The sequence below is a fragment of the Aulonocara sp. 'chitande type north' Nkhata Bay genome, linkage group LG7, assembly GCF_057382095.1.
Source record: "Aulonocara sp. 'chitande type north' Nkhata Bay isolate Kocher_YH1m ecotype deep benthic linkage group LG7, A_spYH_male_GT1.1, whole genome shotgun sequence".
In the NCBI taxonomy this organism is placed as follows: domain Eukaryota; kingdom Metazoa; phylum Chordata; class Actinopteri; order Cichliformes; family Cichlidae; genus Aulonocara; species Aulonocara sp. 'chitande type north' Nkhata Bay.
In genome coordinates this window covers 53,694,307-53,708,190 of record NC_141350.1, presented here as the reverse complement: position 1 = coordinate 53,708,190, position 13,884 = coordinate 53,694,307, and the positions used below count along the sequence as shown (strand labels likewise).

General features: G+C 41.2%; 1 protein-coding gene across 4 annotated transcripts in view; it reads right to left on the bottom strand.

Annotated features, from left to right (window-relative positions):
* The window catches only part of LOC147326229 (electrogenic sodium bicarbonate cotransporter 1-like), a 33,683-nt gene that overhangs the window by 4,985 nt on the left and 14,814 nt on the right, over positions 1-13,884 (bottom strand). For 2 of the 4 annotated variants that reach the window (XM_086301316.1, XM_086301314.1), the window contains exons 5-22: positions 12,795-12,955; positions 12,525-12,704; positions 12,193-12,288; positions 11,524-11,600; positions 10,539-10,696; positions 10,353-10,440; positions 9,334-9,488; positions 8,309-8,425; positions 8,017-8,191; positions 6,433-6,566; positions 5,266-5,528; positions 4,516-4,568; positions 4,167-4,352; positions 3,606-3,719; positions 3,004-3,165; positions 2,127-2,305; positions 1,158-1,230; positions 360-428 (exon numbers count right to left, since the gene is read on the bottom strand). In XM_086301316.1, coding sequence (XP_086157442.1) covers positions 360-428; positions 1,158-1,230; positions 2,127-2,305; positions 3,004-3,165; positions 3,606-3,719; positions 4,167-4,352; positions 4,516-4,568; positions 5,266-5,528; positions 6,433-6,566; positions 8,017-8,191; positions 8,309-8,425; positions 9,334-9,488; positions 10,353-10,440; positions 10,539-10,696; positions 11,524-11,600; positions 12,193-12,288; positions 12,525-12,704; positions 12,795-12,955 — 2,440 coding nt within the window. The remainder of the gene's footprint in view (positions 1-359; positions 429-1,157; positions 1,231-2,126; positions 2,306-3,003; positions 3,166-3,605; positions 3,720-4,166; positions 4,353-4,515; positions 4,569-5,265; positions 5,529-6,432; positions 6,567-8,016; positions 8,192-8,308; positions 8,426-9,333; positions 9,489-10,352; positions 10,441-10,538; positions 10,697-11,523; positions 11,601-12,192; positions 12,289-12,524; positions 12,705-12,794; positions 12,956-13,884) is intronic. The other 2 variants (XM_086301318.1, XM_086301317.1) reach the window with 1 other exon arrangement.

Sequence of the window (13,884 nt, the reverse complement as noted above, 5' to 3'; positions counted from 1 at the left end):
GACAAATTAGAAAGATTTTTAATATAAAAAATTACTGCAAAAATAAAATAAAATTGTTTCACATTTTTACAATAAGAATAATAAGTAAATGACACAATTAATACATCAGCAGAATACATTATTTGTATAGTTAGTGTGGACGCTAGCTAGAAAAATAATGTATTAATTTGAGTCTTTTGAGAGTCTGTTCATTGTGTTTTATTTGTTCTTTGTGCTCTGGTTTAAGTGTTATTACTTCTTTTCTTAATAAAACACAAAAAGAAATTCATCATATTTTAATTATTACGTGTGCTATGTGTTGTTCAAAGCAACCCACCCAACACAGGTTAGTAGGTAGTGAACAGGGCAAAGTGACTCACCTGGACACCATTGAGCGATGCCACACCCATGTAGAGGAACACACCATAGAGCACTGGCATGGGAATGAACTGAAGAACACAGAACACAGTAAAAAAAAAAAGATATTAATGTTACACGTGTGACTGTGACTTAAAAAAAAGAGGAAACAGAAACACGCGTGTCAAAGCTACCCTCTCAGAAGAAACATGACTTCTTTTGGCTCACACTGCTTAGTTAAAAATAGTCCACAAGAAGCTTTTCTAAGAATGTTCTTTTTACTGAGCTACCAGTGTGACCGGGCTTTTAGCTTGCACAGGACTGAGAAGTACCTGCTCCTAGATCAGCGTAAAAAAAAGATTAAGTAATATAAAAAATATAAAATATATGAAAAGAAATTACTAAAATGAGGCAACTTAGAGCAAAAATTTAGAAATTTATGAAAAAAATTTATTTTATGCCACTATAATACAGTTCATGCAAAAACAAAATGTTATTTCTGAGAATCAGAAACACAGTATAGAAAATACCCTCAAGGGGGCGTACCAGCTCAAAAAAAATCACCTCTCAGAGTCTTCACAACTCATGGGCAGCTCAACAAAGAAATGGAAATTTGAGAAGCCGAGGTGCTGCAACTGGAGCTTAAGCCCTGATGCACATTCTTATTTCACAACATATTACTTCAGCTATAGAAGCTCCTAATCGGATGAATAAAAGACTTGAAATTATTTTACATTTCAGAGGGAAGACAGGAGTTTGTCCTAAAACGGGCGGACAGTAATCCATAATTCCACAGAAGAATTAAGAAGTTGGAGCACTACCTTGAGGATAGGAGCCATGAAGACAGAGAGTCCCGTCAGGATGAACACGAAGATACCAGTGACTCGCTGTTCCCTGAGTTAGAGGGGGAAACGTCACACAAATTAATCAGCAGATTTGATTCAGAGAAGTTAAAACTTTTGTTGTTGTTTTTTAGTATGTTTATTATTCCCCTAGGCAAAATTCACAAAAGACAGCATGGCATCTACATCATACACACACCTTTTTGATCATCCATGTGCTGGAATTTCATGTCTAATGGTTGCATATGCAAAAGTTACAGTTCGTAAAAACAATGAGCATGATGAATCTAAACGGCTCACGCTCCAATCAGTTAACCACATGGAGGAAATCCCTGTCATCAACTATACAAATCCACGATGATACAGTCTTTGCAGACTTGGTAACAAAAAAGAAACTTTTTCCTGACCTCCACCTCGCTGACAAGTTTGTTTTGTTTTCATTTTTTTAATGAAGTCATTCTCCCTAAAGAACTGCAGGAGTATTTATATCTGTGTGTACACACAGAGAGCTCTGTGTAGATTTACCCCTTTCTGTCATTTTCCAAGACTGTTTTCTCTCTTTTGTTCCTTCCTGACTGTCTAATTCATGATTAATTGAATCTTTCCATTTCCTCCCCTCCTCCTGTTGTTGCTGGAGAGTAATTGCCTTTTTGGATAAAATGATTTTTCCTTTTCTAAAGAAAGGACTGTGCACGCAGCAGGTATTTTTCACAGTGTGTGCGTATGAGTTACTGCACACAGCATTATGCAAACCACCTGAGTGATTTCTTTTTTCTTCTTTTTTTTTAATCACTTCAATCTAAAATGAATGCAATTAACTAGCTAGTACAATCAAATACTGACAGTGCTCTGGGAAAACTGAGACACCTTTGTTCGAGACCACCATGCCAGAATGAATTTAATTGTTAAGTGACGTCAACACAGCGTCCAGCAGCTGCTTTAACTCACCTGACACCCAGGAATTTAGGCTGCTCTCCGGGAGCAGAAGTCTCAGTCTCCATTTTCAGAGAGTCGATGTGGGCGATGGAAATGACAGTGGCAGCCACATACCATGGCAGGCCCATGAAAGAGCAGATCACTATCAGGATGGCCACCCAGAACAGGTCCAAGTGATAACCTGCCCCTTTCTAACAGGAGACAAAAAAAATTATATAACAAGTGGTTCCCACACTCCAGATATTAAACAAATCATGCGCTGCTGCAATAGTGTGATCAGAGCACACCGAGCGTCACATATTAATAATATATCAGGAAGTCTGGGAATATATGTATACAATTAGACAAACATAATGCAGTGCAAATGACTACAAATGACTGTTAAATCCAGAAACAGATAAGGAATAAAATGTATTTCATTGCATGTCGTTCCTGGTACTGCAGGTAAGATCCATTTCTAGACTCTTTTATCACTGCTGCTCTGTGGCTTTTTGTTCAGTCCAGTCTTAGTTTACTGTTGGAGTCTTCTTATTGTTGTTTATACTTTGATTTTGGCTTCCTGTGTCAATTTTTAACTAGTCTTTTATGTACCATTCATTGGATTTTCATGGCCAACATTTTTGTCTTATATCCCTTCATCTTCCTGACTTTGTGTATTCTTCTGATCTTTAGAAACTTGTACTGAAAAGAAATTCACTGACAAGTTCTTGTTGTCATTTCATGAAACTTGGCTTTATCTATTGATGCTTTGGCTGTCCTGCACTTTGGTTTTAAATGTGCTACAGAAATAAAAATTTACATACTTAGTTTGGATTCTTTTTGGTTCTTTTTTATTACTGAACGTATTCAATCATTTCACTCTTCTTAAGCCTTCAGATGGTGCACCAACCTTAAGTTTGTGCTCTTTCCTGTTGACAATTACAGCGGTGATCTGTTGGTCCATGAATATCAGAATGGTGACAACCACAGCAGGAAGTGCAGCTGCTAGGTACACCCACCAAGGGTTTCCTCCAAAAGGAGGAACAAACCAGCCCCTCAGTGGACTTGTGGGCTATGGGAAAAAAAAAAGAAAAGAAAAAAGACTGTTAAAAACACTGGAGACAGACTATCCAAGCCCCGATATCATCTCAAAAAGATTACAGATCTGAAATTACCGGTGCATTGTTACATGACAGAAAAACAGTGAATTAAGACTCCGTGAACAAACAAAGGTAGCTCTGTTCTTGCAATTTAAAGTTGCAACTCGAAGAGCTAGTTTATGTTCTCACATCCCCTATAATCAAGCTCTGTGTCCTCCTGGGTGTGCTACAAAGAAAAGCATTATGCTTGGATTTGGAAGAATTACACAGGCTTTCTTGCCGAAACATCATTCATTATAGATGTAGTCGGAGGAAAGAGCACCACTGAAAGACAATTCAGTCAATGATTTCAAAACGTCACGATGAAATGAGGACTTTCTAGTACACTGGCAAACTTCCGGGAGATGCCTACCTTGAATTCACTTGGCACTAAGAGCTTTGGAGTCTCCACACCAACTAAGGCATCCACACCGCAGAAGAGAAGGATGGCCAAGATGATCGCAAAGTCACTGATGAGCTTCCTCACCTAGAAAGGAGGACACGTTTAAGGAGGGTTTGACAGTGTCTTTGAGTTTGTGGGGCTGGAAGTTTTGAAGAAAAGTGTGCCGACCCTTTTCTTTGTGTGCTGAAAAAGAAAATGCAGGCAAGCTAACACAGCTTGACAGACAATTGCACACTCCCACGTCCAATTAACTTAACAAGCACGGCTTTAGACTTTAGGGAATAAACCGGAGCACCTGGAGAAACCCACACAGGCAGAGGGAGAATGTGCAAACTCCACAAAGAAAGACTTCCATGCAAACCAAGATGCAAAAAAAAAGACTTCTTCGAATCAATAATTTTAAGTAAAATGCAACTGAAACATATAAAAATGTGGTCACATATTAAGTAATCGGGAAATCTGGGGAAATATGCACCACAACGCTGGCTACAACTCATCTAGATGTGGAAAAACGATGTGACTGTCACTCACTCGGGTGGGGAAGAAGCGGCTCGTCTTGAACTTCTTCAGAGACATGGAGCAGGTGTAGGTCCCAAGGAACAAAATGAAAGACATCAGGGTGATGTCAGGTATGTAGCCACAGCTTTCTCCAACTAACTGTCCTCCATACTTCATACACTGCTTCTTGGTCAGAGATGCCAAGGTAGCATTTACCGGCTGGAATGAAAAAAGGCAGAAACAGAAAAAACAAAACAGTTATCAGTTTCAACCCCCCCAAAAAAAATGCCTGAAGAGAAAAAAAAAAAAAAACAAAAAAAAAAACAGCCTTTGAAGCAGTGAATTCTGACTCATTGTTACTGAACACAAGGGCACTACATACCAGATCAGTACTGTTTGTCAGGGCAGATAGATCAAAGAGTTCTGACGAGTTGCCTAGTGAAGAAACAACATAATATCTTATCACTAAAACAAGAAAACGTCTTCTAATAAATGCATTTGCCATTTTAAATCCGTGTCAAAGAATATTGGCAAGTCACGCGACACAAAAACAGTGTCTCAGCAGTGCTGAGAAAGCGATATCTACACGGTCACACATTCTGCTATCATTTGTCATTTTCACTGAAAAAACAAAAAAATAAATAAATAAACTTAAATCTAAATTAAAAGACAAATTAATCCAACACAAAAATCATATATGACTATTCAACTTTCAGCATCACATGGTATCATCATTCCTGAAACTCTAAGACAACATCAGGCCTGGGGGAGCAAAATTGGCACAGTAAAGACTCAAGTACAGGAGGGGAATAAGTTTTTTTTACTTTTAACTCTAAAGACCTCACCCCTCATTCATTCATATTGCATCAAAGTAATAGGTAAGCAAATAAATAACAGAAACCTTTGTTTTTTTACTACTATATTTAAAAATCCTTTTAGATAAAAGTGGGCTGTATGTGGCCCACGATGTGCAGTGAGTAACCCCTGCTTTAAAAGAAGCCCAAAATTCAGGCAAAAGATGGTTTAGAACAGAGTGGAGGTATACCACTGCTAATGTTGAAGGTAAAACTCTTCCTATTACTCTGGTAGCTTCTCTCTATCTGAAGCAGCAGCAATAGTAAAGACTACGCACCAGGCATGCAGCGGCAGTCGTACTGAGTGACAAGGTTGGGATCATAATCAGTGTTGATCGGGTGGTAGTGGGCCAGCTTTATCATCTTCTTGAAAGCATCGTAGATGAAAATGAAGCTGATGAGCGCCGAAAAGCCTTCCTCTGTGAAACGTGTGAAATACTGCACCAGGAAGCTGGCGTCTGTGGCGACCAGCACCAGACAGAACATGGCCGACCACAGTCCGATCCACAGCCGGAATTCAAGGTAGTCGAAGCCGTTGTCTCTGAGGGAGAGGATACATTTCACACAGAGTGAGCAAGGGAACTCTTACATCTCAATATTTTATTTTACAATCCACCCAAGAATTCCCGGCACTTTCAGAAAATACAAGGCGCTCAGAGGTATATAAATATTGCTCTGGGGTCCTCCAAGGGAAAACGGCAGCAGGTTTTTCTCTTTATTGCAGCTGTAGGATAACATGCATCCACAACAGCTGTAGTGAGCAGCTGCCACTGACTCGGCAACAGTTGACTCGAAGCACGAAAACATTGAGAGGGCACAGGCGCCACAACACTCTTCAGTCACAGCGTAAAATTTAATGAGAGTGAATTATTAATAATGGAACATATGCAGCGTGGTGTTTTTGGTAACGCTAGAAGACTCCTTTGGGGGTAAGAGAGGCAGTGTAGTTGGAAGGAAGTGAGAGTAGGCAGTATTTAATTCCCTTGAACTGAGGTGAAATGACATTTTATCCCCACAATAACGTATACCTAAAATTTAGGCACTGCTATCACACCATTATGGCGTGTCCTTGCTGCTCTCGTCTTCCACATAGTCGGGACAGGAAGCAGAAGGCAAAACAGGTGAAAGCTCATAAACACAACCAGGTGACAATCATTTATTACCAGTAAGTGCAAAAAATAAATAAATAAAAAGTTCCAGTGAAGCAACCTTTGACCCAAAGTCACCAGCCTACTACTAAATGTGAGTAATCTCCCTGAATTCTTCGTGCTTATATTTTTAACTTCTCTTGTAGTGGTCACAACGATCTTTATAAAACACACGCATCTGTCCTTTGGGGAGAGACTGTAATCTACAAATATCTGAAACAGTCTACTGCTGCTGTTTTTGACCTCTGTTTAACCCTTGTGTACAGCTGAGTGACTTTTTAGCCATGAAATACTCACTTGCTGAAACTAAAGAGGAGCCTTTCAAAGACTAGCACCGGTCCGGTGCTGCTGAGAATAGTCAGGGGCTGACCAGCCAGCAGACAGAACACTGCTCCCGTCAGTGCTGTTCCGAGGAAGCTTTCCAGCACTCCCTACGACACAGTACGGGGGGGGGGGGGAGAATGAAAACTTTACATACAACACTTCTCACAATATTCTGCATCCTTTCTCATTTTATTCCCCATTAATTATTGCGTAATTCCTACTTACTCACGCAGGAATAGTGTTTTCCCCATTCTCAGCTGCAGTTCTGGTCAATCAGGACAGGCCTGTTTAGTTTCCCTTCACGTTGGTTTTTGTTTTTTTCTTAACACTTTATTTTTTTAAAGCAACTTGCACTGGATGAAAAGCTAATAATGACAATGCTGTAGCAGTGAGCATACATGGGGAAAGATCCAGCAAGGGCAGGGAATCCCTCTGTTGAGTGGGAAGGTGTAGCGACGCAGGAGTGGTAAGGGAGGGGCGGGTGGAGGAGTCATTAGAAACACAGCCGTGACGAGGCTACTGTGGCTGATTAATCTGGATCTGTAGTTATTTACAGCCCGGGCGAATCTCCTGAGGCTGGTGCTCCTCAGGTCTCTGTCACATGAGAGCCCAAAGAAAGCAGCTTCATCACCATTCAGCCTGCCATACTTCTACACCGCGCTGTGAGAGGCATCGGGGTGGATGCGGTTGGCGCTGTACGCCGACATATCACAATCATACGACGCTTCCTGCTAACAGCAGGTGTGACAGATGGATCCAGAGTGAGCCTCTGAGCTCAACATTAACATGGCTTATCTGCTGCAGTGTGTTGTGTTAGTTTAAAGGTTTAAATCGATGATGACGGTGACAGCAGCAAACACTGTGCAAATAAATTCAGTCTGAAACTCATAAATGGACAGTGTTTGCTTACGGCAGACAGAAATATGTGCTATGAGAGTGAGAGGTAGAAGAATGCAAGAGACAAATCCCACACATGTGAGCAGAGGAGAAATTTAGAGTTGGGCAAGGATTTGGGAAATCGAGACAGTTTATCATTGTTTATCAGCTCTTTAACCTTGTCACATTCACACTGTGCATGAGCAACAATAAGGGGCTTTAGTCAGCTGAGAATCTCTTTGAAAATGTTGAAATAATAGACTGCTTCAAAACAGAGGAGTACACTGTGTGACACAATGTATCGGTGTAAACAGACAAGTAGCAACAAACAACAGTGAGGCAATCACATTGGCAGAAAAGCATAAATATAAAGTCAACAAAAAGCAGAAACACCAGCATTCCAGAGAGCATCGGCGAAGAGCCACGGCTATGAGAAAGAAAAATACACATAAAAAGGAAATCACACAATGCTGCAATGTTTTTGCTGAGATTGTTTGACTGATGAGACATCGGCAGGGAGCAAACACAAGCTTTTGAATCATCAGAGTCTGACTTTCTTCATGTCACCGATAAAACACAAGCATGTCAAGTTAGGCTCTAACAAGAGGTTTTAGCAGTCTTAGAAATGCCAGAGCGGTGTGAATGCTGGGTTTAAACACAAAGGGATGAGGGAGGTATTACCTGCATGTTTTCTGTAGCATCTCCAAGCAGACCTCCAAAGGTGATCGCATTGGTGACTGTGCCCAAATAGATGAACAAGATGGCAGACAGAGACTGGATGTTCAGCGCATCATAGAAGTCGCTGGCGAAAAAGGGCAATTTCCGCTTCACATCCAAGATGAGACCTCCACAAAACCTTCAAGTAGGAGACATTAAAGTTAGCAAGCATAATATAGTTCGCCTCGCGTATTCTTCCTCTGTGTTTTTTTTCCTCTTTTTTATTTTTTTATCTCTACAGTATTTTCACAATTACTTTCCAGTGCGCTGAAGCTCCTCTCCAACTTGGTGTCCTCCACCCCCTCCATGTCCTGTGTCATGGGGAGTGTCGCCATTCATCTGAGGTGCCTCTAATCCGGTGTACATGTTCTTCCTTTAAAAACAGAAAGCAAACAAATAAAAGCCCACAAGCTTTCAGTTAACTCAAGCATGAAGATCGCAGGATCGCTGTCATGTTTCTACCATCAAAAACAGAAAATCACGGCAAATAAACCGTAAATATACATGCAAGTGCATAATGCATATATAATACAAGCTGCATACATTTTTATTTACAATAGTCTTTAATCACATCGGTGAAATAAGAGATTATCTAAGGTTTGAGAGAAGAAGTAAGATTCTCAGTTTCTGAAAAGGTTGACCTGCACTTGGCCTGCAGCTTATGTTGAAACTTTATGTATAACTGTGTAACAAAGGATCCTAGTTTGTTGTCTTTAAAACACTGCTCAACTTTGAGACAGTAGCAAGAAAAAAAACTCCCTTTTAACAGGAAGAAACCTCCTACAGAACACAACCATCTGCCATGGTCTGTTGAGAGAAAGGAGAGAGGGCAAAAGGCTGAGTAAAAGAGAAAAAAAAGATTAATAATAACTGGTGTTGGGTGGCATCTAAATACAGTGACACTTGGTGCATGATGGGATGCACTGAGTGTCCCATGACACTCCAGTGCATTGAGTGCATTTCTCTAAAGCCCAAAAATTTCTCATTTTCTCTAAAGCCCACGTTCTCTTGATTTGCTGCTGCTCGTCCAACTTCCACAAAAACAAAAAAAACAGTGCTTTTGAGTCCCCTGGCGCTGATATACATATGGAAAGCCATACAGACATCAGCACAGCACCAAAGTAGAAAAAAAATCATGTTGGACAAACATTAATACTGCCCAACCCCCCTTTTATTTTTACGTCTGCATAAATACGTCTATGTTCACATAACATTTTGTAGATTTAACAGATTTATATGCAGCGACATCATTCATTGGGATTAGGTGGATTAGCAGCGGACCTCTTGTCCGAAGAAGGCAGGGACTTTGGTGGCTCTATCCTGATATCAGGGTCCCACTCGCCAGGGGGCAGGACAATGACCTCATCCAGGAACTCCTCGATACCAGCCAGCAGGTCCTGCCTGTCCTTTGCTTTATAAGCAATATCGTGGAATACCTGCCAGCACACAAGCATAAGTGGAGCTTTAGTAACCAACAATTCACTGTGTCCCCTAACTCTAACAAAGTAGCATAACAAAATGTTCATAATATTCTAATTACCATGTACCCAAATAATGAATCAATATCTGTGCGTCTCACGAGCAGTGAAACAGGCATGCAGGATAGTACTACGAGGGGATGACTCAAAAACGGCTGAGAACGGCTCATAAAGTTTTCATGGGAGTAAAGTTTAACTTGAGGAAATCCTGGAAAAACACTTCCTATCTCACCGTGTTTACTCGAAAGATATGTTGGAAAGAGCTGAGGCCTGTGGGAAATTGCCCGCCAGGTGATCTCAGGATTAAGAATGTTATGAGCTATCAGCTAACATTCCTGACAACACTGAGACGTTAAGCCAGGAGTGAAGCTACACAGCAGAGACACAGAGATGTTTAAAGGTGGAGCAGGTTAAAAAACCTGTCATTTTTCTTTGCATATGATCTGCTTATGCCAAAACAAACGTGGGTCAAAAAGTTGTAACACAGAGATTAACAATTAACCTCTCAGTTGGACAGACCATTCACTGAGACATAATGATACAAGAAAAACAAAGACTTGACTCCAACCACAATTGGCAACAGGAAGGGTTAACATTAATTTAATGAATGCAACTGGATAGCCCAAAACCATCATCTTAAGTTCACAACCAGTCAGAGGCTAGTTAAGTTAAATCTAATGTGTTAAAACAGTAAAACTAATAAAAAAAAAAAAAAAAGTACCGGTAGTCAGTCAGTCTCCATTGTGGGTCATATTATTACAATCAGTTCAAAATTTAGTCCACAAGAGAAATTAAACCAACAAATACGAAGTTACTTCATACCTCATCTGACATCAGGGTAGCGATGGCTCTTCCTATCTCATGATATGATTTAGCTTTGCCCTTGGGACCCAAAAGGACGAAGAGAAATCTAAACAAAGATGAGAAAATGAGATGTGACAAAGTGAGAATCTCAAAGACTTTGGCCAGTGTTTCGAATGTTGCAAGTTGGACCTTGGACGATTTTACCTGGTGGGCACAGGGACCTCAGTGAGTGCCCCAAGCATGACAGCCTGCTGCAGACGGACAAAAGCCACAAAGGGGGTTTCCAGGAAATCTACCTCCCCGACCAGCACGTTTGAAGCCTCAGCATCGCGGGGCAATTTTTTCATGAACTTATTCTTCAGCTGTAATCATGGAGGTGGGAGGGGGGTTAGGGTTAGGCTACAAATTTCCTCTTGTAGAAGTGATTAGGGTATCATGTACATGCAAACCTAGTGGTGTGCTTTGTTGATGTCAGTATAAGTGTGTAGGAACAGGCAGTACCTGCCCTTCCTTCAATTATGTGCTGAACAGCAGTTTGATTTTATGCCGTCCAATAAGCATACATCCTCAGTCTGGATTCACAGAGATCTAAACTGAGCCTGTAAAAACTTACATCAACTAAGGGAGATGATTAACAAAGCCCTTGTTAAAATCTTAAAGAAAAACACACCATTTTGACCAATGCACAGTTTTATAAACAGTTGCTTGAGGGTGATTTCAGTTACTGTTTAACTACTTCCATGATTGCAGAAAAACGCAGACAATACAGCCCATTTACAGTTGTCATGAGTCACGGCAGCGAAAGAAACTACAGCGGATGACAGAAACTCACACAACAAAGACAGTAAGCTGTTGTTACTCAGACCAGAGAGAAGAATGGAAGGTGTCTTATTTATTAGCATCTGGGGCTCACATGTGTTACGCCCTCCACCTTGCAGTGCCAGTGCAAGAGAATCGGGTGCTGCCATGGCTTAACTGCCAATTGTCTACACCTGACAAAGTGTGGATAAACACTAATAAAGCTAATGTTTCTACATACTCTGGGGTCAGTCTCCAGTCTACGTTGCAGCATGCTGAAGCACTCATACAGCCCAGTAGATGCCCTTTCTAAGTGCTGCTTTGTGAACATTGACAGCGGTGGTGCAAAACCCATATGACTCTATGCAAATAACACATCGAAACACATTACCTGATCTTTCTCTGGCTTATCAGAGAAGTCACTCAGGCTGTTGGAGGTGAGGTTTCGGTGGGTTGTAGTTGGACTACCTGCAGAGAGGGGAGATTCTGTTAGGATCAAAGAGGATGACGGGCAAGAACGCAGAACTTTTTTAAAAAAAAAAAAAGAAAAAAAGAAGAAGATATTTTTGGCTGAGAAAGAGGCTGAAAAGAGACGGAAACCTGAGAAATAAGCTAAATGTGTCAGGGCTTAAGACTTAGGACAAATGTCAGACAGTCAGAGACAAGAGAGCATGATAGATGACTGCTTTAGGTCTGCTGTTTATACACGTAAATAGTTGTTTAAGCAACGGCTGGCAGACAACTGAGAATGTAAACTCTGGAACTCGGTTAGAAATTCTGCTACTGACAATGGTGGAGAACATTAGTCTATCACTATTTGATTTACGGCAAAATGAATATTTAGCTTTTGTCCACCACATACGTTTCCAGGCTGATTTCATGAATAAACACATTAAGCCTTTTTTTTTTTTTTTAAACACAGTTGACTTAATGAAACTTCAACACTATTGCATTTTTTTCCTCTCTAATTTACAATTGTCTATCTCCATTCACACAAGCCTTCCATGGGACTACATTCCAACAATGCTGCTTTCAGCTGGAGGGCTATGACCTCACTTACAGAGGTATCCCATGCTGGAGCTCCTCATGACCTCACATGGTTCCTCTGAGTCTTGTGGGTTTAAACAAGGCACAGGGTGCTCGAGGGGGTTGCGGGCTATTGCACCCCAGATGCAGGAAGTCAGAAAGTACAGACCCCCGTGGGAGGAAAGAAAAAAAGAGAGGAAAAGAAGTACAGTAAGATAGGGGGGAGGGGGAGGAGAAACAGAAAGGGAAAGGGGACAGGTTTGTGTTAAAAAAAGAAAAGCCTAAAACAGTAAGAGTTAAAAATGAACAGAAAAATTAGGAGAAGGTGTTTGAGTTGATAAGGAGAAATAAGAGTTTCTGCATTACCAGTCTCCTGGCTAGAAAATATCCTGCTTGCACTGGAAACAGTCTTGCCAATATCTGCAAGAGAGCGCAAGTTGGACTTCTTGGTCTGGTGCCGATGCTTCCTCAGCAAGGTGTATGTAACCTTCTCCTTCAGGTCTGCCTTCAACTGACCACTCTCAATCTGGCTGTCAGTGATCATTTCTGTTAGAGGGGACAGATTGAAAAGCGTAAGTAGCAGTTGGGCTTTTCTAAACCTTCAGGAGCACTTTCGATCTAGTCAACCTCACGCACCGACAATCTGTGGCAGCGAGTTGGCCTCCAGATCCAGCACGATCGTGCCCTTCTCGATAAAGGTTTTCAGCTCCATCAAACTATGCAAGGACAGCGTGGCCACATGAGGTTTGCTCCAGCGTTCACCTCCCTTCTCCACCTTCTCCTCAAACTTGATCCACCTGGTCAGAGTGGGAGAAAATAAAGAAGAGGCAAAATATGCGTGAACCATACCGGAATTGGACAAGTGACTGTGCTCAGAAGCAGAAGAATGTACGATCCATCATCTTTTTTCATCTTCAACCTGAAGGTTGAGGTCAAAATCAAAGGTAACGGAGGTTTAAAAATAAACAAAGGCGGAAAACAAATGGCGACAATATGGATTCTGTCCTCTTTACAAAACAGCAGTGCAATGTTTTGAAGCTGTCACACTTCACAATGCATAAATGTGGGATGCAGAAACGCGTAGAAATAAAAAATAAATCACTAGACTTTAGAAAGCATGCTATTCACTGGAATGGTGACAGCCTTCTCTGGAAACTTTAGACCACACATTGCTCGGAAACGGCGTTCAAACAAGATCCCATTTTAACGTTTCAACTTTGTTGCCACGGATAAGCTCAGCCTCGAAGGTAAGGCTCAGGACAAGGACTCTTTTTAATAATAATGCCTCAGATGTCACCACTACAAAGAACCATTCTCATGAGGCCTGGGGATGGAGTTTCCACTGGGGATAGAGTATCTCTCTGGTTGGCTGCGGTCCACGTGTCTGTGACGGGCCGTCTTGCTGTGGGAAGAGTTTGGCCACGGAGACAATGCGAGTCCTAAGGCATTCACTTACATGTCCTTCCGTGTAATCCCATTGCTCTTTTTACAAAATGAGACAAAGAATCAGAAAAACACAACAGCTCCTTATCGTTGTTTCGATGCTTCTCAAAGAACGCTCCATAGACAAAGCATGACACAACACTTATCTGTGCAAAAACTGACAAAAGGTGCTGAGATTTTTGAATTCACTGAATTCCTTTACTTGGTTACGTCGGACAAAGGAATAGCAAGTAATGGAAACGTAATGCTAAAGTAACAAGGTAGTCCTCAGCATGAAGCTTCA